General features: G+C 44.1%; 1 protein-coding gene across 2 annotated transcripts in view; it reads left to right on the forward strand.

Annotated features, from left to right (window-relative positions):
* WASHC5 (WASH complex subunit 5) overlaps positions 1-26235 on the forward strand; it is a 50057-nt gene extending 23822 nt beyond the window's left edge. For both annotated transcript variants that reach the window (XM_037501858.1, XM_054691986.1), the window contains 19 exons: positions 3004-3133; positions 6286-6398; positions 7435-7601; positions 7679-7754; positions 8955-9065; positions 9744-9884; positions 10855-10935; positions 12921-13022; positions 14011-14190; positions 15271-15395; positions 16564-16726; positions 17525-17627; positions 17715-17794; positions 19718-19821; positions 20617-20746; positions 22013-22109; positions 22263-22416; positions 24716-24803; positions 25839-26235. In XM_037501858.1, the coding sequence (XP_037357755.1) occupies positions 3004-3133; positions 6286-6398; positions 7435-7601; positions 7679-7754; positions 8955-9065; positions 9744-9884; positions 10855-10935; positions 12921-13022; positions 14011-14190; positions 15271-15395; positions 16564-16726; positions 17525-17627; positions 17715-17794; positions 19718-19821; positions 20617-20746; positions 22013-22109; positions 22263-22416; positions 24716-24803; positions 25839-25895 (2202 nt within the window). In that variant the 3' untranslated portion in view covers positions 25896-26235. The remainder of the gene's footprint in view (positions 1-3003; positions 3134-6285; positions 6399-7434; positions 7602-7678; positions 7755-8954; positions 9066-9743; positions 9885-10854; positions 10936-12920; positions 13023-14010; positions 14191-15270; positions 15396-16563; positions 16727-17524; positions 17628-17714; positions 17795-19717; positions 19822-20616; positions 20747-22012; positions 22110-22262; positions 22417-24715; positions 24804-25838) is intronic.
* The last annotated feature ends 95 nt before the right edge of the window (positions 26236-26330 follow it).

Consider the following 26330-nt stretch of genomic DNA (forward strand, 5'->3'; position numbering starts at 1 on the left):
CTCTCAGCACCTCAAATAAAGACTCCTGTCCAACCTTGACAACCTCCCTGAGAAAAGAAGCAAGAGCTTCTGAAGGGACCTGTGGGTTAGCTAAGACAAAAGTGGGACACTTAGGGCCTCCCTGGTGGTGCAAGGGGTTAAGACGCAACCTATGAAGCTATCCGCAGCTACTACAGCACGAGTTCAGCTACTACAGCACGAGTTCGATCCCCAGCTGGCCAGGGAACAACCCACATGGTGCAGCAGACCTCTCCTGTCTCGCCCGCTGCTCCCCTCAGCAGTGTACTTAGGTCAATCTGCCTGTTCTGTTCCCCACTCTGTTTCTGGTGAATCCTCTCACCCCCTGCGCCTCTGGCCTGTACCCCAGCTCTTGTATGCATAAATAAATCTTTAAAAAAAAAAAAAGTGGGACACTTAATGGAGAACATTCCAGAGAGGGGACATGTCCAAAGCTTCTTGGTGGGGAAAAGCATGGCCAGAAGATCAATGACCTGAAAGAGCTGCTGGCTGGAGGGGAGTGAATGAGAAAGACCGGGCGAAGTGAGGTTGGAAGGTGAGCAGTAGCCAACCTGACCTGGCAGGATCTCAGTCTTCATCTGAGAAGCCATGAGAAACCACTGGAAAGGCTGGAGTAAGATGGATGATTTGCATTCAAATCAGGTCCTTTTAAGGAGTTTGAGTCACTGGAGGAAATTCTGAGGTTATGTTTACCCCTAAAGAAGCCTCACTGGGCTTAGCAGATAGATAATCATTTATCAGATATAAAGAAAAAGTGGCAAATACCTGGGATTGCCCTGGTTCTATAGTAACCTGAAGGGTTTGTAGGCTGTTTCTTCCCTCCTAGGTGTGTGGACACATGGTGTCCCCTGCTTAGTAGCCAAGAAGCAGTTGATGCTTATTATCAGTATAATGCCAGTGCATGTGCTGAATGTCTGCAGTGACTTGCCTGATAATGGGATAATTTTATAGGATAAGAAAAATGCTCTCTTTAGTCTTTTTTTCTCTCTGGGTAGCAAATCATTATTGCATACCTCCTCTGTTCCCAGCTAGGTGCTAAGAAATATAAAAATGAACAGGGCATGTCCCAGTCGCCAAGGCACTCTGGGTGCAGTGGGGAAATGAGACACACTAAGTCACAGTGAGAAACCAGGAAAGATCCAAGAGCAGGAACCAGCCATCTGTTAGTTGGTCAAAGCAAGACTGGCCTTTCAGAGGCAAGCCGAGAGTTGCCTACCAGGCACAGATGTCCACAGTCCAGTTAGGATCCTGCACCAAAACTCCAGTGACGCAGGACTTCACAGCGGAGGGTTGTTGAGTGGAAATCAGGACAGTGTAGGTCATGCCCAAACAAGCCAGTGTTTCTAATCATGAATCGTGATCAGGACATGTCACAAAAGAGTAGGCAGCTCCCTTCTGTCTATTCAGGCAGAGAGAGAACAGAGGCAGCCTGCAGAAGCCTCTTCAAGGGGTGAAAGGCCTGATAGAAAATAACAATACTTACAATGGAGCGATGATGTCTTGGAGTTTCTGACACATGCCAGCTAGGTCTTTAACCTGTATTGTTTTCATCTCTCCTACCTTCCTCCTCTACCACTTTCTCTAGACTCACTTTCCCATTCGCCTCTAAATATATTATTTGGGCCATGTTTCTTCTAATCTTTACATAAAGATACTTCTCAATTTAAGGGCCACCCCTCTCCCATTTTACAAGGTGTGAAACCTGCATTCAACCTGTGAACGAGTGTATGAAGGACATAAAACCATTGGATGTATAAGGAAGGCTCAGGGTAATTTGTTGCTGTTCCTGCTGCTTTGTCCAGCGATCAATCCCAAGCACTGCAGAAGATGGGGGGGCTCTAAAAATAATCCTTACTCTTCCTCATTCTATTACGCGTCATATCATTGATTAGTCATCCTACCTCATCACTAAAATTCCTCTTCCACTAGCCCCACAAAACTCCACTCAGCCTCATGTTTTCAGCTGTAGCCAGTTTCTCTACCCCCCTGCTCATGGTTCAATATTCATTATGGGGCCTCCCCGGTGGCGCAGCGGTTGAGCGCTGGGTTGCGAAGCTGCCCGCAGCCTCTGCAGCGCTGGTTCGAACCTCGGCTGCTCCCCGGCCACTGGAGGAGGGTCCTACATGGCGCGCAGACCTCTCCTGCCACCTGCTGCTCCCCTCAGCAGTGTACTTCGGTCCTTCTGCCTGCTCTGCTCCCCGCTCTGGCTCTGGTGAATTCTCTCACCCTCCCGCGCTTCTGACTGTACCCAGTGCTTGTATAAATAAATAAATAAATCTTAAAAAAAAAATTCATTATGATGTTGGCGAAAGAATTGAAGAGAAAGGCCAGTCTGCATGCATTTAACCTCTTAGGACCTCAGTGAAATAAACTCCCAGGAGCTTTGTCACATACCTTCAATATGTTTTTTAAGTTCTATTCAAGGAAAAAACCAACTCTGAGTTACACCATTCCTCCTCTGCCTAACCCTTTAGAAGATTTAAGTGTTACAAAGGAGGGGATGGAGAAACAGAAGGACTGTGTAATCAAACAAGAAGGCACTTTTGTAGGTAAATGACTCATTCTCCAGTCATTAGACAAGATAATGCTCAACCTCCCCTGGCTAAGTAAATGGGAATCGAGAAATTGTGGCCCAGAAAGGACCTTAGCACAGCTGTCACCAAATTGAATGCTGTATTTCAACTGCTAACTCCTGGGCCTACCTGGACCTTCTGAACCCGAGTCTTCAGGGACTGGAAAGTCTGAAAACTTTCACGGGCTCCAGGTAATGCTTCTGTGCAGTTGCGAGGACCACTGTTTTTGAGACAGGCCCCACCTTGCCCCCTCATTTGGATAAAGTAGCAAAGGCCTCAGAGACAGATCAGCGTAGTGTTCATTGTTGTTCTCTGTTTTTGTAATGAGGTGGATTTCACTTGGGCTTTCTTAGTAAACTGCCTAATCTGGATGTTCTCTTCAGCAAATGAATCTCTCCTGTCGCTTCACCAGATGTTCAAGCAAATGCTTTCAGAGAAGCAAGCCAAGTGGGAGCATCACAAGAAGGAAGGCTCTGAGCGGATGACCGAGCTTGCGGACGTCTTCTCAGGAGTGAAGCCTCTCACCAGAGTGGAGAAAAACGGTAATTGCTGAGGAGCAAGTATGGTGTGTTTGATGTGTGTGCACAGATGACTGGGAACCAGCAGGGTGAAAGGCCTGTGTTGTTCAGTGTGAGCCAAAATGTTACTAATGAGGCCTGATTTTAGTTGTGCTGCTCCAGCTTTGTGCTCTCGTGGGCAATCGTCATATGCTCTCTGGACTTCAAGTTTCTTTGAAACACGAAGTTAGACTAAGTTGGGGGTTCTCAAACTCAAGTTCATAGTCTTAATAGAGTAATAATCCCTCCCAACCACCAGAATATGCAGATGAGGATATTAGCTGAGATGTATCTGGGAGGGGAGGGTAGAATTGTCACAGTCTCAGGAGGATGTTGCCCCGAAGAATATTAAATAACTTTTAATGTAGATAATATCTAAGATCCTTCTAGTAGTATTTGGTTCTTTTTCATTGAGGCACCTGCCACCTAGTGGCAGAAGTGAGACTCTGCAGACTTAAAAATTAAATCTACCTCAAGTTCTATTGATACTTGAACGATTTTAGTCCTGTGCCTTATAGGATATCTTGTCTATAGGAAAATTGTAGTACTGCTTCTAATTTTTATATAGATAGGAACCTTTCAAACTACCCCTGAAAGACCATTCTGAATGGTGACAGATAAAATAAGTTTCGTAATGTTTAATGTTTAACTATCAAACTCATATCTGGTATTTAGTTATACAGTAGACTTGCTTATAGTACAGCTTTTCACTTAGAAACTTACTTTTAATGAGTATGTGATTACTGTATTTGGCTCTTGTCAACTTATTTGATGCTGAGTGGATAATCTAAAATATATTTCCAAATTACATTACTATTCCTATTGGAAAAAGTTGAGCAGTTTTTAATAATATGATATAAATTGGCAGCATGTATTCCAGCTCACCATACTGTGACTAAAACACAAAGAACCACAGGTAACAGTCTTACCAGTAAGACCCCTTAGTTCTGTTCTGCTCTCTTTGGGTACTTTTAAATACCAGCATCATCTCAGAGGTCATTCTTAATAACCATTTTGTATGTTTTCTGGCTCACTAGCATATTTCAGCTTAAGAAGTACTTTCATAAATATTTCTCATTTAATCCTTTCAACCCAGTGAGATAAACATCTTTATCCTTACTTTATCTTGAGAGAACCAGAGCTTAAAAATGTCATCGCTTACCAAAGGTAGCAAAGGCCCAGGGGGAGCTAGCAGATCACCACAGCCTCCAAATCTTGTGCTCTTTCCACTACTCCATAGCTGTCCCTCAGTCCTACAAAAATCCTTACAATTACAATTATATCAATTCCTGAAATAATTTAAGTGCTCTTATTAAAGTGCTCTTATCTGGTCCAACCACTATGGAGAGCTGTGTGGAGATTTCTGGACCTACTAAACATAGAGCTTCCACAGGATCCAGCAATTCCACTCCTAGGTATTTACCCAAAGGACACAGAAACATCAATTCCAAAGAGCACCTGCACCCCTATGTTTATAGCAGCACTGTTTACAATAGCTAAGCTTTGGAAACAACCCAAATGCCCAAAAATAGATGACTGGATCAAGAAGATGTGGTACATATACACCATGGAATATTACTCAGCATTCAAAAAAGATAAACACATGCCATTTGCAGCAACATGGATGATGCTGGAAGGGATCATGCTCAGTGAAATAAGCCAAAAAGAAAAAGAAAAATACCGGATGGTCTCACTCATAGCAGGAATCTAGAAAACTTAAATAAGGGACCAGGAAAATGAATAACTATAAGAAAGTGAAAATCAAAACCAACAAAAAACTATGAACCAGAGACACTTTTTGGGGGGTGGGGGGCGGGAAGGGAAGGATTGGGGTCAGAATGGGGCTTTTGTAATTGTATGGGGGAATATAAAAATAAAATTTATTATTTAAAAAAAAAAATAAAAAAAATAATAAAGTGCTCTTATTAAAATGATGTCATACCGGGCCTCCCCGGTGGCGCAGCTGGGTTGAGCGCTGGGTCGCAGGGCTGCCTGCAGCCTCTGCAGCGCCGGTTCCATCCCCGGCTGCTTCCCAGCCACCAGAGGAGGGTCCCGCATGGCGCGCAGACCCCTCCTGCCGCCCAGACCCCTCCTGCCGCCCGCTGCTCCCCTCAGCAGTGTACTTCGGTCCTTCTGCCTGCTCTGCTCCCAGCTCTGGCTCTGGTGAGTTCTCTCGCCCTCTCGCTCTTCTGGCTGTGCCCAGTGCTTGTATGAATAAATAAATGAATAAATATATCTTTTTAAAAAATAAATAAATAAAAATAAAATGATGTCATACCATTGATAAAACAAACCAACCCATTAGGCATCAACTTGGTGAGGTGATAAGAGCCAGCCTGGAATGTGCACAGACAGTTGTGAAAATTCTGGCTCCATCAGTTAGCTGGTAACCCCACACACCCTGTCGCAGGGAGTCAGCTGCTGTATCAGGAAATGGAAAATTCCTACCTGCAGAGACTGTTATAAAGTTTGAGCGAGACAAAGCTTAGAACCTTGCTGAGCACACTGGGAGGCTCAGAGCAGGTCAGTGCCCTTGCCTATCTCTGCTATGGGAAATGCCGACGGGCTTGTGAAAGCCTGAGACACCCTAAACTGTCCCGCTGTCCCCCCAGCCCACCACTCAGTGCCCACACACCTGACAGGTCGGTATCCTCTTTGCCCTCCAAGAAATGTAATTATCATTTTGCCCCAAAGCCTCTGCTCCTATTTGTCCCTTCATCTGGCTACAAACCACCTCTCTAAATCTCTGCCCAGATCTTTGCTTCCTCACTTCCCCAGAAAAGTCTCCACAGTAAGTTTGTGTCACATTTTTCAGTTCCTTCCCGGCTCCTTCCCACCACCTCTGTCACCTTTGCCCAGACCTGTGTACAACTTGTTCCCCAGCCCTTAAACCTTTTCTGACAGGTGTTACAGACTAAGCTACTATGTTGACAGTTTCCTGTCCTCTGTTGGGTCATTTGCCCTGGTATTTTGTTATCATTTGGAGAATTCCTGGAGAATTCCTCCAGGAATTCTCCAAGGCATGTGGGAGAAGCTCTGAGTTAGAACTAGATCTGTAAAAGATTATTTAAATTTCTAAACCACAGCTACAAGAATTTTGGGATTTCATTTGTTTTTCCTTCTTTCTGTGTTAATAGAAAATCTTCAAGCTTGGTTCAGAGAGATCTCAAAACAAATACTGTCTTTAAATTATGATGATTCAACTGCCGCAGGCAGAAAAACTGTGCAGCTGATCCAAGCTTTGGAGGAGGTAAGGAAATATTTTCAGATGGCACTTTCTGGATCTTTACTGTACCTTTCACACACCCAGCAGTCTGCTCTTAGAAATATATCTAAGAGAATATTTTATCAGAAGCAAAGCAGTATGAATCAATGTGCTCACTATAATGCTATAGTTGGTATCCTGAAGTTGGAGAAATGGTTAAATAACCAGCATGAAGAGAATAGTAGCAAATGTTAGTTTCAATTTGTGAAAACATGTAGCCTTTGAGAAATAATTATGACAACTATATAGGAACATCTTGGTAAGGAGGTATAAAAGCAAAAGCAAAATGGCATTATGTTTATCATTTTTAGGTTCATAAAGAGTATTTACTTAGTGTATATTCCTAGTAAGGAATATACAAATATGAACATTATGAACATGGCTGTGTAATGATGATATGCTTATAAGTATTATATATGTTGAAAAAATAGTTTTTAGGTAGTCAAAAATGATTATGTCCCCAAAAATAATCATTATACCTCCACACTCTTAAAATTTTAGCTGTGTGTTTAACTAGGTTTAAAATGGAGAGTAGGGCCTCCCGGCGGCACAGTGGGTGAGCGCTGGGTTGCAAAGCTGCCCGCAGCCTCTGCAGTGCTGGTTCAATCCCCGGCTGCTCCCCGGCCACCGGAGGAGGGTCCCACATGGCGCGCAGACCTCTCCTGCTGCCCGCTGCTCCCCTCAGCAGTGTGCTTCGGTCCTTCTGCCTGCTCTGCTCCCCGCTCTGGCTCTGGTGGATTCTCTCACCCTCCCGCGCTCCTGACCGTACCCAGTGCTTGTATAAATAAATAAATAAATCTTTTAAAAAAATGAATAAATAAAATGGAAAGTAAACAAAATCATCAGAACAAAAACTATAAACTCTGAGGGCGGGGTGCGAAGGGGGAAGAAGATCAGAGGACTCTGATGAAGGATTTTATCAAGAAATTGTTATATAGCAGTATTTGAAGTGCTTTTCAAGGGAAAAACAAACACGAGAGACCATTCAGAATTCAGAATTAAATGTGTCTGTGTGATACAGGTTCAAGAATTTCACCAACTGGAATCAAATCTGCAAGTATGTCAGTTTCTTGCTGACACCCGCAAGTTTCTCCACCAAATGATCCGAACCATCAACATTAAAGAGGAGGTCCTGATCACAATGCAGATCGTCGGGGACCTTTCTTTTGCTTGGCAGTTAATTGACAGGTAACATGGACTGCCTGACATCTGCCCTTGATGCAGGCCACCACCACCATCTCCTTATCATTTCTCTCTTTTTACAGTTTCACATTTATCATGCAGGAGAGCATAAGAGCAAATCCATCCATGGTAACTAAACTCAGAGCCACATTCCTAAAGGTGAGCAAAAACCAGTGTGAGCATCTTTGATACTTGTCACCAGTGAAGGACTGGCCTGTGTCACAGCACCGGGTCCTCCAGTGTCACCTTCCCATGCGGTTTCATTGATGAGAAAAGAACGATCCTAGCCAACCATGAACAAGACAGTGGTATCCAAGCACCTGCTCTGGTTATACATGTAAAATCAACGTGTAAAGTCTAGAATCAGTGACTCCAAGAATCAATGATATTAAGTGAGACCTACTATGTCTCATTCATTCAGTCCAAGATTTCATCCTTTTAGAAAGTTGAATCACTTTATATCCAAAATTGTTAGCAGTCTTTTCATAAGAGCGTAGTTTCAAAAGATGGCAAGTATTTGTGTTTTGAATTAATGATGAAAGTTAGAGTGTCTTACAGAAAATCGTTTTTAAATGAAGAAATAAATTCCTCAAAAGTTTTGGCAGTAGGCTAAAAATGTGAGTCCAGTGGGTTCTTTATTCCCTAGACATGAATTAAATCCTTTCGTTTACTCATTTTTAAAAAAATTCTTTATTTTGTAACCTCTGCTACAAACTGGGGTCTCCTCTAAGGCTCAGGGCACGGGCCCGGCCATTCCCAGCTTAATTTCAGATCATGATAAATAACAATTTACTCAGTGTCTTCTGACAAAATTATCGTCTAATCTATATGCCATCTGTCTCCGTTCTTTAATACTTTTTTTTTTTTTTTGGCTTTTTACATTTTTTCTGTTTTGCTTCTTATTTTAACAATTCTAATTGGGAGGTTTTATAATTGACAGCACGTCTTAGCTTAGCTATCAACATGTTTTTCTTTGAGTGGCCCAGGCATAATGGCACTTCTTAACATGTAGTGACACCTTAGACTGGACTAAAGGCGGCGGCCCATCAGGGAAAGTCTGCCTTCCACAGGGGAGTATCTGTCTTCTGTAGCGTTCCAGCAGCCCCCAAACAAGCACTTGAGAATTCCCCGGACATGGGCCGGTTCAGAGACCATATTGTGAAAACCACTGTCATAGCAGATGACTGTTATTTTTAAAAACTTGTATCATGATCAGAAACTGTTCATGACCTTGATGAAGCTCAGTGGTTGTTGTCGTTCCTTGGGTAAAGCCAGGAGCTTTGTTGTAGGAAACCCATTTCTGAAAAGAATTCTAGGACATTTTAAAGCAGAAACAGATGTATCTTACTTTCCTTCCAGCTTGCCTCCGCCCTGGACCTTCCTCTTCTTCGTATTAACCAAGCAAATAGCCCTGACCTCCTCAGCGTCTCTCAATATTATTCTGGTGAATTGGTGTCCTATGTGAGAAAGGTAAGAAATGCATCGCAGTGGAGTTGGCAGTGGTGGCTTCCTTGGCAAATGATCTGTTGTTTTAAATACCAGAGGTGGGCCCGGGGCCCTGCAGAGGCACACCATGTTCCTTGCTCTTATTAATTTGATTCCTTAAATTTGCATACCTGAAAATAAACTTAGTCTTTCAAAGAACCAATTTTTTAATACCTAGTCCTTAAATTTTGGTGCTGCTAACCCCCATTTGTTAGGTGTAGAAACAGAAACGGCTCTGTGTGGCTTCTCCAAAGTAAGAGCCAGAGCTCGAAACAAGATTTGATCCTTGTTTCAATAACCACAGTTCAGCTTGGAGCCAGACAGACCTGCGTTCAAATTTGTCCCATGTCATAGCTGAGTATTCTGCAGCCACCTGACTTAACATCTCCGAACCTCGTTCTTTCAAGATTCGGAAGGTGGAAGTGGATACAGCTTTTGCAGCATTTCTGTGAAGATGAGTTTTCTAAGCTGTGAACAATTTCTATTGGAAGAAATGTAGCTCTGTGTCCAAATCATCTAAGCCCCTGAGCCTTTCTCTCTGTACACGCACTGCCTTACTGTAGTCCTAGCCCCTATCTGCTGAGAAAAACAAGTCAGTGTATCATTTCCTCTTGTTCTTGTTTTCATATGTTCAGTTATTCCCTCTTTTCTATTTTACTTAAGGTTTTGCAGATCATTCCAGAAAGCATGTTTACTTCTCTTCTAAAGATCATAAAGCTTCAGACCCATGATATCATTGAAGTGCCGACCCGCCTGGACAAGGACAAGCTGAGGGACTACGCTCAGCTTGGCCCACGATATGAGGTGGTGTATCCCTTCACTTCTGCCACATGGTACTTAGCACCAAAATCTAGGAGATATCACAGGCCTGTGTCCCTGTCCACATCCCCAGATCACCAAACTGATTGTGATTTGTTTTTTCACCTTATTATGAGAACCACGTTGCTTTATTCACTGCATTGTCCTGGGGGCCTGTAGGGCTGCCTGGCACGCTGTTCTCAAAGACATGGGTCTCCACTGGCTATTGTTGTTTTGAACAGTCTTGGTGAATCAGCCTTTCTCTTTGGGCCACAACGCCTAGACTTTTCACGTTCAAGTACCTGCATCGAGGATCAAAACAGTGACTCAAGATAATCCAAATTCTATGAACCCCTTCCTCCATCCAGGCGTTTTAAGCCCACTCAATACTTAAGCAGCCTCAGAAGTTGTTCTTTGTTTGCTTACCTTTCTCCCCAAACTTAACATGGAGGAAGTAAAAAGTCAAATGAAGTGAAATGGAAAATGTGGTGTTCTGTCTTGATTTCATGTCCTCTGCCTCACCTCCAAAGCTTGCAGTCAGAGTTGAGATTTTCAAGTGCCTAATTTCCACATGTATTCTAACTCAAAAACACAGCACCAGTTTACTAACATCTCCTGGTTTTGCTTGAAAAGAATGTAGAAGCATTAAGGGGAGACAGCCTTCTGAGTCTCTGAGAGCCTTTTCCTCCATATCAATGAGTCCGCCCCTTATTTTACACACAAGAAACCTGAGGAGGTTGATCAGTAAAGGTTAAAGTTTAACGTCAGTCCCTCAGCACATCTAACAGGGATCTTTCGATTCTACCACAAAGCCTCACTTCTGACCAGGCCTGCAACACAGGTGTCCTAAAGCCACCCACTCACCCCTGTTGTTCTTGCCCATTCTAGAACAATTAGCTAGTTATTTTAGCTTCCCATAGACATAATAGGTCTTTTACAAAAAGAACATCATTGACCTCTTTTTCCTTTGTTAAAGGTGGCCAAGCTTACTCACGCGATCTCCATTTTCACTGAAGGCATCTTAATGATGAAAACAACCCTGGTCGGCATCATCAAGGTAATGCTCCCCATTATCCTAAACAATGTCAAATGGCTCTCTAAGCATGTCCCCAGAAAACCTGTCCGAGAATTTTCTGCAATCTGCCTACACAGAAGTAGGTCATTGAGTGTTAGACCACATTTATTCTTACTTTGCCTAGATATTGCCAGTTTGCCTTCTGATATGATTATTTCCTGCATGTCTGCCATCATGTTTGCCACTTTCTAATACTTGCTCTCCCGAGGGGTGTAAAGTGGCATGTCCCTGCTGTTATAATTGCCATCTTACAATGACTAGTGCTGTGCCCGCTCATGTACTCCTTAGTGCTTTGATTTATTTTCCATCTAGGTGACATCAATGGAATATGAATATTTGACTTTTTAAAAAAATTATATTGCCAGTTCAACATTTCTGTTAGTAAAATTCAAGAAAATATAGGTAATGCGCCTAAATAGAAAAAGAACTTTAGTGTTTGGTTCTGGAAAGGTGCTACAAGAAACACCACTGTCCCCCTGGAATAGTAATAGAATCCGTTCAACAAGCTTACACGTGCCCTGGCCTGACATCACCTTCTGTTAATAGTTTTACCATCCAAAAGTAAATGTTCAAACACAATAGTATATAGACAGCCCCTTTAGAGATGTAAGTGCTGTTTCTCAATCTTCAGGTTTTCTTTCCTTACAATTTATCTGCTAAAGAAGCCAAGGCCTACATGTTCAGTTGGTGCAGTGACAGAGCCTCTGCCATCACATGGCCCAGGACCCAAGTCCTTGTCAGAAAGTGTGTGACTTGTCACAAAACGCCTGAGGCCTGTTCTTGCCCCACAGTTTAGGTTTTGCTGGTTGTCATGCTGTCGCCCAACATGTTTCTCTGACTTGTATTTGTGCAACTTTCATTGCCGTTGTCTTCCTTGAAGTTTGAACATAATCAAACGCAGATGGAACCCATCAATTGTCTTTGTGACTTTTGAAAACAATGGTTCCTTATAAATTAAAGGGAAGACATTTCAGGGAGTTCAAAGGAGTGTTGAAATGATTTGACGTTTTAGGGATTTAATAGGAGACTGTCTTCTAGGAAATAAAAGCTTTCTCATTACAGGAAAAACAATCATCGAAATAAGCTTATAGAGTTTGATAGGGCACTAGAGTAAGAAAGCAAATCTGCTAATTACAGGCAGCATTCCCGGAATGCGGAAAGAAAAGAGAGTTAAGTCTGCAGTGATCCTACCCCTAGTGGCAAGCCCACGGGCAGGCAAAGCAGGGGGGCCCAGAGACGCAGGACCTTCCAACCCCCAACGAATCTCTACACTCTTTCTCTGGGCTGTCTCTGGCTTGCTCTTGCGTGTCGCCTCCTGTTCTCGCCTCTTCTGTAGTCACTCTGCTAGCCCTCTCACTGCCGCGGTTTTTAGTCCACCTCTAGGCTCAGGTGTGCACTGACACATGAGCACACCCATACCCCAGGTGTCCACAAGCAGGCACACATGCCCCATGCCCATGCCCATGCCCCACATTTGCACAACCAAGGCCACAGGTGATAGCCACAGAGGCTGGTGGATAAAAAGCCTGGTTAAATCGCTTACCCTACATTTCCCAAAATGGAGTTCACTTGTGGGAGTGAATGTGCTATGAGAGAATGTCCAGAGGAAAGATGTGTGGAAATCAAATCATTCCCCCATCCCCCTCCATGGTAAGAAAAGATACGTTTTACTTTTAATGAACGATTGAAATGTGAAGCATTTTAAAACATCCTATACCCACCATCTTTGAAATGTCATGTTGTAAAATTATCATCATGAATTTTAAGAAGATAAACCAAGTCCTAAAGAGGTGACAGGTTTAATGATTCTACCCAGGCTGTGTAAGATCAGAGAGAGACAAAGGAAAACATTCCCAGCCATGAAGAGATAAGGTAGCAAAGTGCTCCCCCGGAAGCCATCTTTCCTCTGGATTTCTTCAAGACTGAACTTTTCCTTGCTGCATTGATTTCCTCTTATTTGCACTTAGGTGGATCCAAAGCAGCTGCTGGAAGATGGAATCAGGAAGGAGCTAGTAAAGCGTGTTGCTTTTGCTCTGCACAGGGGATTGATCTTCAACCCGAGAGCCAAGGTACCCCATGACCAATTTGCATCTGCCCTTCCTCTCTCCACATTGCAGAGTGGGCTGGTGCATCTGACTCTAGGGATCAAGTCCTTTCCTCCTGCTTAGTATATCTATTAAGTGATGTCCAGTACGTTAACTGGCATGCCTTTGGATTCTGGACTGTGAGCCATTTGTATTATCGAAAAAACCTTTTTAAAACCAGTCCTTCTTCCTTTACCTGTTTGACCCCAGGTTTAAGACATGACCTGTTATCTGTGATTCAGAGTCACTTCATAGAGCACAAACTTTGCTAACCCTAGAACAGATAGGAACGATCTGTTAGAGAATGTGCTCATTTTTCCCAGAAGAAATAGAAACAGGTCTGAAATTTCTATATAGCATATTTTTTTTAAATGCATATTTTTTTTAAAGATTTATTTAATTATTAAATAATTTTACAATAAGCACTGGGTACAGTCAGAGGCACGGGAGGGTGAGAGAATTCACCAGAGCCAGAGTGGGGAGTAGAACAGGCAGAGTGATGAAGTACACTGCTGAGGGGAGCAGCAGGCGGCAGGAGAGGTCTGCGCACCATGTGGGTCCCTCACCCGGGGGCGGGGATCGAACCGGCGCTGCAGAGGCTGCAGGCAGCTTTGCAACCCAGCGCTCAACCGCTGCACCACTGGGGAGGCCCTCTATATAGCATATTTTTCACCTCAGTAAATTCAATTGAAAACATTTTAAGTGTTTTAAGGCTAGATATGTTATCAAACTATGTGTGAGAAATCACCTTTCACGCTTTATATTCTTTTGTGTGAGGCTTCCTTCCCAAATGAGGGAAACCTGCTTTGTGCTGACTGTCTCTCATCACTTACCACTCATCATAGATGTAGGAGACGAGCTTTCCAAAGCCTTCCTCAGCTGTCACTGTGGTCTCTCAGGTGGGGTATCATTAAGAGTCTAACACAGATCTCGATGACTGACATTCTAATATTTTTTTGTTCCTCTTGCACAGCCAAGCGAACTGATGCCTAAGCTGAAAGAGCTGGGAGCCACCATGGATGGCTTCCATCGTTCTTTTGAATACATACAGGACTACGTCAACATCTACGGCCTGAAGATTTGGCAAGAAGAAGTATCTCGTATTATAAATTATAATGTAGAACAAGAGTGCAATAACTTCTTAAGAACAAAGGTATCTAAACAAACTTCTAAATTCTTGACTGTGGGTGTTACTTCTGAGATACAGAATACATGCGTTAAACCTCAGAAGTGCCAACAAGAAAGGTAATTTAAATAGTTATTACGACTCCAAAAGTACCAGATAGTCATGAATACCTTCGGAAGTCATGATGTGGCAGAAAAGTGGGCTTGCCGTCCACTCTTGGAAACTTATAGTTCAAAGGAGAAAGCAGATATAATGAAATGGCTGGCTATAGAATTCAGCAATGAATTGCCATTAATCTGATCCCAGTGATGGAGAATTCCGAAGACTTCGGACTTCAGTTACTCTTGGCTAGAGCATGTACCTAAGAGCAGTTGCAGGGTCATTCATGTTGACCTTGAACCGCCCAACTGGTTTCTACAGAGGCCGCATACACCGTTTTACATTCCCACCAGCAGTGTCTGAGGGTTCCAATTTCTCTACATCCTCATCGATATTTGTTTTCTTTTTTACAAAAATTATAGCCATCCTACCAAGTGTAAAGTGGTTTTGATTTGTATTTTCCAGTGACTAGTGATGTGAAGAATCTTTTCATGTGCTTACTGGCCATTTGGCTATCCTCTTTGGAGAAATGTCTACTCAAGTGCTTTGTCCATTTTTTACTGGGTTTTGTAAGCACTGAATTCTTAAGAGCCCAGGCTAACAAATTTGGTTTTGTCCATAAATAACAATGAGCCAGTCTAAGTTTTCAGTTAGGGAAATGACTCAGATAACATTATTGAAAGATTCAGCAACTTCCAACCTTGTGATATTTTGGGGGTTTTATATTGTACTGATGTTAACTCATAAGAAGTTCCTATGTCTCTTCTTCTCACTTCTTAGATATTTTTTGACACATATTTCTTCTTCAAAAATGTTATATGAGGCATTTCTGGAGAAAGCTATCAGTGCAGTTTTAAGTTTCCTTTTCAAAACCAAAGAGCTTTTATTTTATTTTTTTGCTTTTACTGTCATTCTTCATGCAATATTATCTTTGTAAGATTATTTGGGGAAAGATAACTAATACACCTTATCAAAGATGTACTAAATATTTATGGTTTTGTTCTCCAGATTCAGGACTGGCAAAGTATGTACCAGTCCACCCATATTCCGATACCAAAGTTTACCCCTGTGGACGAGTCCGTAACGTTTATTGGTCGACTCTGCAGAGAAATCTTGAGGATCACAGACCCAAAGTGAGTTCTGTGGGACCTTGGACACTGTGGACAGTAGAAGTTCCAAACATATGTCCCTAAGCATATACGTCAACACTTAAAGTGGTGGTTAAGGATGTGGTGCAGGAAATAGGCTTAGTCCTCTGTAATATGAGAGGCAAGTGGCTTTTCTATCACAGAACTCTCATGAGGATGAACGAGAACACAACAGAAAGGTCTTAGCATGGTACCCGACACAGAAGGTGGACTCTAAATGCTGCTGGTTATTGTCCTTGCATCATCCCCCTTCTGGGTCTGAAAGGAATCATTGGTTGATGGCCAGAACTGGGAGGAAAGAATTGGCTTTGTCATCATAGTTCCAAATTTTAGATAGGACACCAAGATTCAAAATTACTTTCTTACCGGGCCTCCCTGGTGGTGCAGCAGTTGAGCGCTGGGCTGCGAAGCTGCCCGCAGCCTCTGCAGCGCCAGTTCGATCCCTGGCCACCGGGCAAGGATTCCCCCCATGGCACGCAGACCTCTCCTGCCACGCCTGCTGCTCCCCTCAGCAGTGTATTTCGTCAATCTGCCTGTTCTGCTCCCCGCTCTGGCTCTGGTGAATCCTCTCACCCTCCCGCGTGTCTGAGCTGTATCCTGGTTCTTGTATAAATAAATAAATAAATAAATAAATAAATCTTCAAAATTACTTTCTTACCAAAATGTAGATGATGAGAATTCTGTTTTGGCCCCAATCTTTAGAAATTTAGAGAAAAAGCTGGAAAGTCTTCCATCCTGACAGCCAAACCAACCTTGTCCTGTCAAAATGTCTCTAACACAGTAGAAATGGATTAATCAAACCAGTGATAGAGCATGGGGCAGAAAAAAAAAGTAATTTAAATTTTATCTTCCTGGCCTACTGGGCGCTCACCATGAGCTAGAATGGGTGCCTGGCTGCAGAGGTTATTTAAACACAAGTCATGCAACTGCTGTTCTCCATATTTGGAGAATCCTGTTGTCCTCTCATTTTATAGAGGATTATGCCTGTTTCCTGCACCACACCCTTAAACCATCACTTTAATGGTTCTCAGGTGTTGGTATGTATGCTTAGGGAATCCTCCATATTTGCCCTGAATCCTGTTGTCTCTCACACCTCTCACAAATGAATTCTGAGCTACCTTGAGCTTTTGAATTTGTGTCATCTTTCTTTTAGAATGACATGTCACATTGACCAGCTGAACACTTGGTATGACATGAAAACTCATCAAGAAGTCACCAGCAGTCGCCTCTTCTCAGAAATCCAGACTACCTTGGGGACCTTCGGGCTGAATGGGTTAGACAGGCTTCTGTGCTTTATGATTGTCAAGGAGTTACAGGTAAGTGGGTGACTCCTGCTCCCTTGAGAGAGCAACTTTTTTGTTGGTGGTGGTGTTAATTATCTATTTATCAAGAGGAAATATTTCTTAGCCCCAATTTCATGTTTTCTGTAAGTTCAGCAACACAGGTCAATGACAAATGTCCTTGGAAGTCAATCTAAGGAAATTCTTTATGCTCCAAAATCACTTTGCCCTCTGAAAGAGACCAGCCTTCCTCCTTGCCTCAAAATCTTTCATGGAAGCATCATTTCTGTAGAAATCTACAGATGCCTTCTATCTTGGTTCAGCCATAGCAAGCTTAGAGAAAGCTGTAGCCACAGTCAGTGAACGCTCCAGCAATATGAAATGGCATTTGCCTAGCCAGAAAGCCTGGCATCTAAGAGGCTTCAACACCTCACTGGAAGCCATGCCAGTTATTCTCAACACTGACAGCCCTCCAGGATCATTTAACTTTGTCTTTTTCGCTCTCCATGCTTACGACATCAGGCATAAATGTATGATTCCTGTTTGGTTGTTAAGAACTAAAAATAAACTCGAATTTCTTCGTATTTTTTGTGGGTAGGTTATTTTTGAGATTTTCATCTTGGGAAGATAACTTCCCTTTGAAACCAGCAACTCCCCCCCAACAGGGGATGTTTCTCACAGGAACCGGAAGTTGCAGTGTCCCTCTCATCCCACGCCTAGCATTGTATGTGCTGAATGATTTAGGTCTGTGTTCTGCTAGCATTTTGGCTAACTGGGGCATTTATTTATTTTATTCACTATGTTTGGGTTTTTGCTCATGCCTTCTTGTTTCAGAATTTCCTCAGTATGTTTCAGAAAATTATCCTTAGAGACAGAACTGTGCAGGATACCTTAAAAACCCTCATGAACGCTGTCAGCCCCCTAAAAGGTATTGTAGGTAAGTGTTCTGGAACTAATCTGAGGTGGAGAGAGCACTGTAGGCTTTCAGAATTTACTGAATAGAAAATTTATTTTAACCTTTCAGCAAATTCGAATAAAATTTATTTTTCCGCCATTGCCAAAACGCAGAAGATTTGGACGGCTTATCTCGAGGCTATAATGAAGGTATGCTATGGGAGAGGGGGAGGATGCTGTTTTTGAAATTATTGTTTCCCTATAACTTTGTTGTGCAAAAAAAAAAAAAAAAAGCCATTCTTTTGTCATCAAAACAAGAATACAATAGTTGTTGGGCCTCCCTGGTGGCGCAGCGGTTGAGCGCTGGGTTGCGAGGCTGCCCGCTGCCTCTGCGGTGCCGGTTCAATCCCCGGCTGCTCCCCGGCCACCGGAGGAGGGTCCCACATGGCACGCAGACCTCTCCTGCTGCCCGCTGCACCCCTCAGCAGTGTACTTCGGTCCTTCTGCCTGCTCTGCTCCCCGCTCTGGTGAATTCTCTCACCCTCCTGCCCTTCTGACTATACCCAGTGCTTGTATAAATAAATGAATAAATCTTTTTAAAAAAAAAAAAGAATACAATAGTTGGTCATTATTTCTAAACTTGTTCTTTATCTTGCTTTCTGGGCCTGCTGAGCACTGGATTATACTTTTCACTGGCTTGTTATTTGCCTTTCATGAAGAAAACTGTTTCTTTTTGAAAAGGCTTTTGACCAGAGGGGCTTTCACATGAGATAAGTATGAAATTGGCAGTCCCCTCTCTCAGTCCATTTTATAAGCTCTGTTCATCTAGGCCCTAACCGCTTCTAAGGTGCTGTGGGAGCTGGGCTTTTGTCTCTCCCCCTGGTATCTGCGGAGTGTTAAGAAAGGTTGTTCAAGAGTCAGCCAACTCTTGGGCCTTCCCGGTGGCGCAGTGGTTGAGCGTTGGGTTGCGAAGCTGCCCGCAGCCTCTGCAGCGCCGGTTCGATCCCCGGCCACTGGGTGAGGGTCCCACATGGCGCGTAGACCTCTCCTGCCACGCCGCTTCTGACTGTACCCAATGCTTGTATAAATAAATAAATAAATCTTAAAAAAAAAATTAAAAAAAAAGAAGTCAGTCGACTCTATAAATAGCCACATGTGGCTGCTGTATTGGTTGGTGCAACCCTAGAGAAATCATGGAGAAAGAATGACAATGTAAAGATCTCTAAATACGCAAATAAATAGGGAGAAAGAGCTTATCATCATCCTCCCAGGCTCCTTAGCACCACAGAATATAAAAGGTTTGCAAAAGCAAGCACCAAAGAGAAAATGCTGGTGATCAAGATTCAACATGATTTAATTAAGAACAAGTTATCTCAAACTGATTTTGTTTCCCTCTCTAGCTTGGTATTTTCAAGGGAGTTCTTGAGAGAGTATCTAGAGTAAAGCAAGGAGTTGTATGGGCCAGATAGAGAATTGAAGGGACATTTTTTGAGTAGCCTGTGAAGAAGCCACTATTTTCTTGACCTTGCTGTAGTCTAATTTTATAGAACTTTTTTTTTAATTAACAAAAATTTCTTATTTAAAAATAGCATTATTTTGGATGGACTTTTATTTTCGTCATCTAAGGAGAATAAATCTAGTAAGAATAATAGTCAAAAGAAATACAAGTGAGGTTATTTAACACTTTCAACTGTTACACACGCCATTATCAAGGGAATACCTTTTCTTTGCTTTTAGAGAAGGCCACTCTTTTTTCTTTTCTCTGTTCCCAACAACTCAGGAGAAATGTGTTCATTTCCACCTTGCTGGCATAAGACAGCCTTCCATTCCTAGTCCTCCTGTCTCCCTTACTAATCTTAGCAGCAGCTTTCCGAGAATAGAACAGAAGACATTTACTGGCACAAAAAGTTAAGACTGATGTGTTGTGTTGACTTAAAGCAGATTGACTTAGGATATGTCCAGTCATCAGGGATGTTGCTGGTCTTAGCTTTGGCGTTAGTCCACGAAACCCCTAAGTTTTTCTATAGGATGATATGATCTTTCCAACGGAACATTGTCACCCTAATGTTTGCCTCCTTACTCTCACTTTGCAAGTCCTTGTGGTCTACCTGTTTCTCTCTCACTTGTGCACAGGTCGGACAGATGCAGATTCTAAGACAGCAGATTGCCAACGAATTAAATTACTCTTGTCGGTTTGACTCCAAACATCTGGCAGCTGCTCTGGAGAATCTCAATAAGTAAGTGCCAGCGTTTGAAATGGCCATCTGCAGCCCCGGTTTGTTCATCACGAGGCAGCCTCCCCAACTCTCCAATACCTGTGCTTTGAAGCTCTTGTGGGGTAGGAAACATGCCTGAATTTATAGGTGCCCTTATGGATTCATCCATCAGGTGTGTCTGCAACATGCTCTTCCTTAGTGTTTCTCCTTCGCTCCCTCCTTCCCTCCATCCCCCTACGAGCCCCTCTCCCTCCTGCTTCCCCTACTTCTCCTCTTACTCCCTCGCTTCCCCCCACCCCATTATGCTGGGCACTTGCACAGATTGAGAAAGCAATTATCAGGTCCAAACCTGCTTTCCATGCAACTGAGACACTAATCGTCAGTTACTGAGGGTGTTTAGAAGTGCAGGATTACCTGTCTGGCTCTGGGAACATGTCTCAGAATACAGTCATCCTCACCTCCACAGCCGCTCACTCTTATTTCAAGCCTTCTACTGAAAAATCCCGGCTCCTCGGTCATTAAGTCAGTGCTTTTGACAAAATAGGCACGGAAAACTGTTCAAAACAGAGTGGCGATAGCATTTGATTTGGGTTAACGCCAAAAGATTAGGTGATTCTAGCTCAGGATCTATATTAGAATTCTAGCATACAGTCTCCACTTACAGCCAGTCACTGGCTTGGAAATTGAGAATTAGAAGGATCAAGACCTCATTTTTCAGGTGAGGAAACTGAGGGCCTAGAAGATGACTCATCACTGTGTTTCTGTTGCATAAATTCACTTAAACTCTTATGCTTGTCCCTCTTTTCCTTCCTCTAGGGCCCTCCTGGCAGATATTGAAGCCCATTATCAGGACCCAACACTTCCTTACCCCAAAGAAGATAACACACTCTTATACGAAATCACAGCCTACCTGGAGGCAGCTGGCATTCATAACCCGCTGAACAAGGTCACTGATTCAGCTTCCCCATGGTGCAGTGGGAAGTGATTGGGCCCAGCTGGCAGGTCATGTGCTGAGAACCACCAGGCTCCATTCTATCCAGCTCCTACCCTTCGGAGCTCCTCTTGCCCACATGAAGGAGCCGCACACCCCTTCCCTGCCTGACTCAGGGCTGCGGGATTTCAGGTGGTCCCTGTTTGTCAGAGCGCATTAAGAAGTGAAAAATGTGGTGTCTGTAACAGAGGAGTTTAGGTTTGTCTGGGGTTTGGTGTTGGAACTGGGACTGCCTGGCGGCCTCGACGCTTCACGCTCAAAGCTTCCCACTGCGGTTGACCGTGGTCGTGGTCACAGTCCGGGCTGCCAGTTCTTTTCTGCGATTCTGATTTACAAAAAAAACCTCGTAGAACTGAAAGTTTTTATAACTTGTTACCAGATCTCATTTGATGGTAAAATCTGTCCTGAACTGGGGCAAGCTGCCTATTCTCCTGTGATGGTTCCTATTTTGATGCAGAAATACTAGTAACTTTAATTATAGGGTGTTACCCAAGATCCTCTTTTACCTTTCTAAAATAATATAAAATGCAAAATTCTGAAATGTCTGTGGCTCCCTGGCTTTTGAAAAAGAGTATTAACCTTAATAGCAACTAAAACTTTGCCATCTTTCTTTCTGCCTTTTTGTCTTTGCTTCCCTCCACCCTTCCCTGGGTTTGCATCTTGCCTGTTTTCCTTTTCCCTCCAGTTCGTGCTCATCACCTTCCCTGTTAGTGACATTAAGAGGATTCAGAAGGTAGCTGCTACTCTCTAAGCAAATTGTTCCCTTCCCAGAAGGACAAATTGTTATACCGTAGTGATTTATGTTGCACAGAGTGGTTTAAATAAAACTCTGCAGGCCTCCCTCCTGGCGCACAAGGGGTTAAGTCTCAGCACTGTGAAGCTGTCTGCAGCCACTGCAGCACACACATTCAATAGCCAGCCAGGGAGGTGATCCACATGGCGCAGCAGACCTTTCCTGTCTCGCCCACTGCTCCCCTCAGCAGTGTATTTCAGTCAGTCTGCCTGTTCTGTTCCCCGCTCTGTCTCTGGTCCCATCTCTGACCAGTACCCCAGTTCTTGGATAAATAAATCTTTAAAACAACATCAACAACAACAGCAACTCTACAGGCAGCACATTAATGGAACCATCCTCATTTTAGGTTGAAAGACTTCCATTTGAAAAATGTTTGCTGGGTATCATGCAATGGGAAAAAGCCAACATATTTTTCTTTCTTTTTGCAGATCTACATAACAACAAAGCGATTACCCTACTTTCCAATTGTCAACTTTCTATTTTTGATCGCCCAGTTGCCAAAACTCCAGTACAACAAAAACCTAGGTACTGTATGACCTTGTTTCCAACAGGTAATGCCCATAGATTAGTATCCAACCAAGCAGTTCTTTGTACGGATTGCTCGGCCACCAGAATAAACCGCACCAACGACAAGCAGGTCACCGGGCTACGTCGCCTGTAACATTCCCTTCCTTGCAGGAATGGTCTGCCGGAAGCCTGCCGACCCCGTGGATTGGCCGCCCCTCGTCCTGGGCCTGCTCACCCTGCTGAAGCAGTTCCACTCCCGGTACACGGAGCAGTTCCTGGCGCTGATCGGCCAGTTTATCCGCTCCACAGTGGAGCAGTGTACGAGGTACGGAGGCCAACCGGGAATACCTGGGTTCGTGTTACTGAATAGACTGGAAGCCTTGGAGGCCGACTCCCTGTGTCCTTCTAGACCTGGGAGCGGGCTGCACGCCTGCTCTGTGAAGTGGATCGGGGCACAGCTCCTGCTCTGTGGCAGTGTAAGGTCTGCAGTCCTTAGCCTGGGGGCGGGGTGGGGTGAGCCCCAGGACTGCACTCACGGTGATTTTCCAAGAATAATCCATGACTCTGAGTAGCGGCCACCTGGTGACCCCCTGGGGGAAGAAGTGCAGACCTGCTCCTACTCCTGTGCCGGGCTGGTGCTGGTGCAGCACTCGGGCCTGTGAGCCCAGGCTCAGGGGGGCCGCCGCCCAGGGACTGATGGCTCCACACCCTCCCCTGCGAGTCAGGGAGCCCATCAGCATCACACCCTGGGCACAGCCCAGTGCCCGGCGTTCATGATACACAGCTGCTGTTTGACACACACCTTATAAACCTTTCATTCTTTTTGGTACCCAAATGCGACTTTTCTGGGATAGGGAAAAGAAGTTGTTTGCAGGAGGTGCTGGATCCTGCGCCTCCCTCCATACTTCCCCAAAGGGTCCATCTGGCTAAATAAATTGTCATGTTTAATGCTCAAAATTTGGAAGATGACCATCTGGTCACTTTTTCCGGTGTTACTTACACACTGACTCACGAGAAGGACCTTCCAAGGCCTCCCTCACAAGGCACGGCTGATCAGATGTGATTTCAGAAGCCACTTACTTTATCTCCCACAAGGCATGATTGGCTGTCACGTGTCCCCGGAAAGTCATTCTGAGGCAGGCAGGCACAGGGCAGGCAGAGGGGCTGGGGAACCAGGAGGCTGGCAGGCCTCCCAGCCCCCAGCAAATCTTTTTGCTCTTTCTTCGGGCTCTCTCTGCATCGTCTCGTGGTCCTGCCTCTCTGTAGTCACTTGTCCTATCGTTGCCCTCCCGCCGTAGCCACCTCGCCGTAGCCATTCTCTCCCGCAACCATCTCTGGGTGATGCTGCCCTTATAGCCTCGGCCGCCAGGCTCAGGTGTGCCCACTCATGCGTGCCCCGTGCCCACGCTCCCAAGCGCCTCCTGCATTAGCACAATCAAGGCCTCAGGTGTACCCCGGAGTTGTCCTTTTCCCGATTAGAAAGCTCCTGATTGCAATGGCTGGAAAATTACACCGCACCCCTGAAAACGTTCATTGGGCCCTTTTTCCCTTTGAAAGGGACAGAATGAATGCAGGCTCCCTTCTTTGCTACATCCCTGCAAATTGATCATGTCAGCGATTACCCTAAGTCTTCTCTCTCTCTAAATAAACCCCTTCCACCTATTCCTGACATGCTGGGGTTTGGGGGCTGCTCACCCTTTGGTGACTACTTCTGGGGACCCTGGTTTGTCATTGACCATGTTCAAATGCTGTTTCCCAAACTTGTATCAAGATTCCAAATGTAGCCACACCCACCCCTGAGAACAGAGGGGGTTACCCTCCTCCACTCTGGGGGGTGCAAAGTGGCTCAGATTACAGGGCAAGGTTTTCCACTTCCCTTGCAGACCAGTGGTTCTTAGTGCTTTTGCTTTCTTCTTAAATTCTGGCATCTTCTTCCCATGAGCCTCCATCGGGCCAGTTCGTCCCCGTTTCTGTTAATGGTTTGAACAAACAACTCTGGATGTTTTTGTAAGATGTGATCAGCTTACTTCAAACAGCAGATTTTTGAACAATTGAAAAACAGAAAATTGCTCAGGGCATGGGGATTCTGAAGAATGAAAGTGTAATCATCACAACATTATAAGGCCCATGGGAAGGGACAGACGTGGCATCTCAGAACCCCGGACGCCTGGCTGAGAGCCTGAGAAAAGGCCATGTGCCTGGAGAGGGAGACGTTGTAGGAAGCGTCCAAACTGGGACTGGAACGATCACCGGAAATTTGCTTTCAAAGAAATGTGGAGAGCAAATGTAGCTGCAGCGACGCGAGGTGGGAACATGTGGCTTTATCAGGGACCTGGCAGTGGAGTCACGAGGTCCTGAGTGGGTGGAGGGAGAAGACTCTAGGCAGACCCAGAGGCCGTATTGAGGAGGCCTTAAGAATCTCGGGACGGCTTAGATTTTGTCCTCTGGGTTCTGTTCTGAAGATATAGGAGTGAGAATGACTCAAGAATCAAGAGGATGTTCTGTAGGTTTGTCACTTCTTTGACTTAATTTCATAATCTGCCATTTATAAAGTCTTCAGGTTTTTGACTGAGGGGCTACTATGAGCAAAGTGGTTCATTGATCTAGACTCTTCTCTGTTGCAGCCAGAAGATACCTGAAATGCCTGCAGATGTTGTGGGTGCCCTTCTGTTCCTGGAGGATTATGTTCGGTACACAAAGCTACCCAGGAGGGTAAGCAGTAGTTAAGAGTATCAGTGACCTTTTGTAAAATGACTGAGGAAGTTAGAGCAGGCCTGAGGTATCACTGGCCAAGAAACATTTGCAAAGATGTTCCAAGAACAGTTTAAATAACAGTAATGGCAGTTTCCACCCACAAGACTGGTAAAGTCAGGTATTGGGCCCCAGTGCTTGGAAGCCTTTGGAAAATGGGCCTCATGCCTGTCAGTGGACTTGTAAACTGCCTGTCCATTGTCAAAGGCAGTTTGGCTTGATTGATGCAGAAGAACTTTTACCTGTGCTGGACTCCAGCATTTCCACTGCTCGGAATTTACCTGTCAGCTATATGTGCAAAAGTTCACCAAGATATACATGCCAGGGTGTTCGTAAGATTTAGCAAAGGTAAAGGACACAAGACCATGTGACCCTGTTTTTGAGGGTGTGTGTGTGTGTGTGTGTGTGTGTGAGCGCGCGCGTGTGTGTAACTGGAGGAATTCAATATAAAATAATTAGCAGTTTTAATTTCCCCTAAGGGATTGAAATTAGATATTTTTTCTTTATACTCTTCTGCATTTGCTAATTTCTTCTAATGCGTAGTAAATCATTATAATCAGGAAAAAATTTAACACTGCTTTTAAAAAAATGCCAATTTTCAGCACGTAGAGATCATGTAGTTGTACATTCCACCCCGTGCACCCCACTCCACCCTTCCCAGGGTTCCCCCCAGGAATGGTTAAGGAATACGTGCCTGCCTTCCAAGGCCTTCCCCTCTAGCCTTGCCTGACATCATGTCCTTCCTCAGTTGGAAGCCTGGGAGCTCCAGAGTCAAGGGGCCAGGAGAGCACCCCCAGGTGTTAGCAACCCCAATCTGAGGGCACCAGAAGCAGAAAGCAAAGGTGGCTGTTCAAGGAGCATCTCACCCCTTCAGTCCTGCGCTTTGTGGTGATTTGCTTTGCTCCAAAGGCTAGCCTCGTGTCCTTACCCAGAAAATTTTGGATTTGCTCTGTATTGTAACTTTGTGAATAATTTGCCCTGTTTGATTTATTTTAGGTTGCTGAAGCACATGTGCCTAATTTCATTTTTGATGAGTTCAGAACAGTCCTGTAATGTTTTTTGACTTCTGCTTCTTCGATGAAAGGATGATCCTTAAATCTTCCCACTCTTACCAAAATGAATTGAGATGAAAAGAATCCCAACTGCTCATAGAACTGCATTTTCCCCTTTATTGTGGGAAACATCAGACATCCTGAGTAAGATGTACCTCCCCGCACTAGTTAACATTGTTTAAATCATGGTATTATATGCAATTTATATCATGTAGAAGCAGAACCATTTTTGTACTCCCTCTTATAAATGCTGAATGTAATTTTTATGTATAAACCCACTTTTTTGTTCTAAAGAACTATTTGTGCAACTCCAGATTTTCAGTAAAATAGTATTGCCAGTACCCAGAGTTGTGCTTCTGCTTGTGATTCACAAATTATTCATCCTTTCACCTTGCAAAACACCTTGTTAGGAAGAGAGGAAGCTGGCAGGCCCGAT

Source organism: Talpa occidentalis, unplaced genomic scaffold, assembly GCF_014898055.3.
Source record: "Talpa occidentalis isolate TD23 unplaced genomic scaffold, MPIMG_talOcc4v2.1, whole genome shotgun sequence".
In the NCBI taxonomy this organism is placed as follows: domain Eukaryota; kingdom Metazoa; phylum Chordata; class Mammalia; order Eulipotyphla; family Talpidae; genus Talpa; species Talpa occidentalis.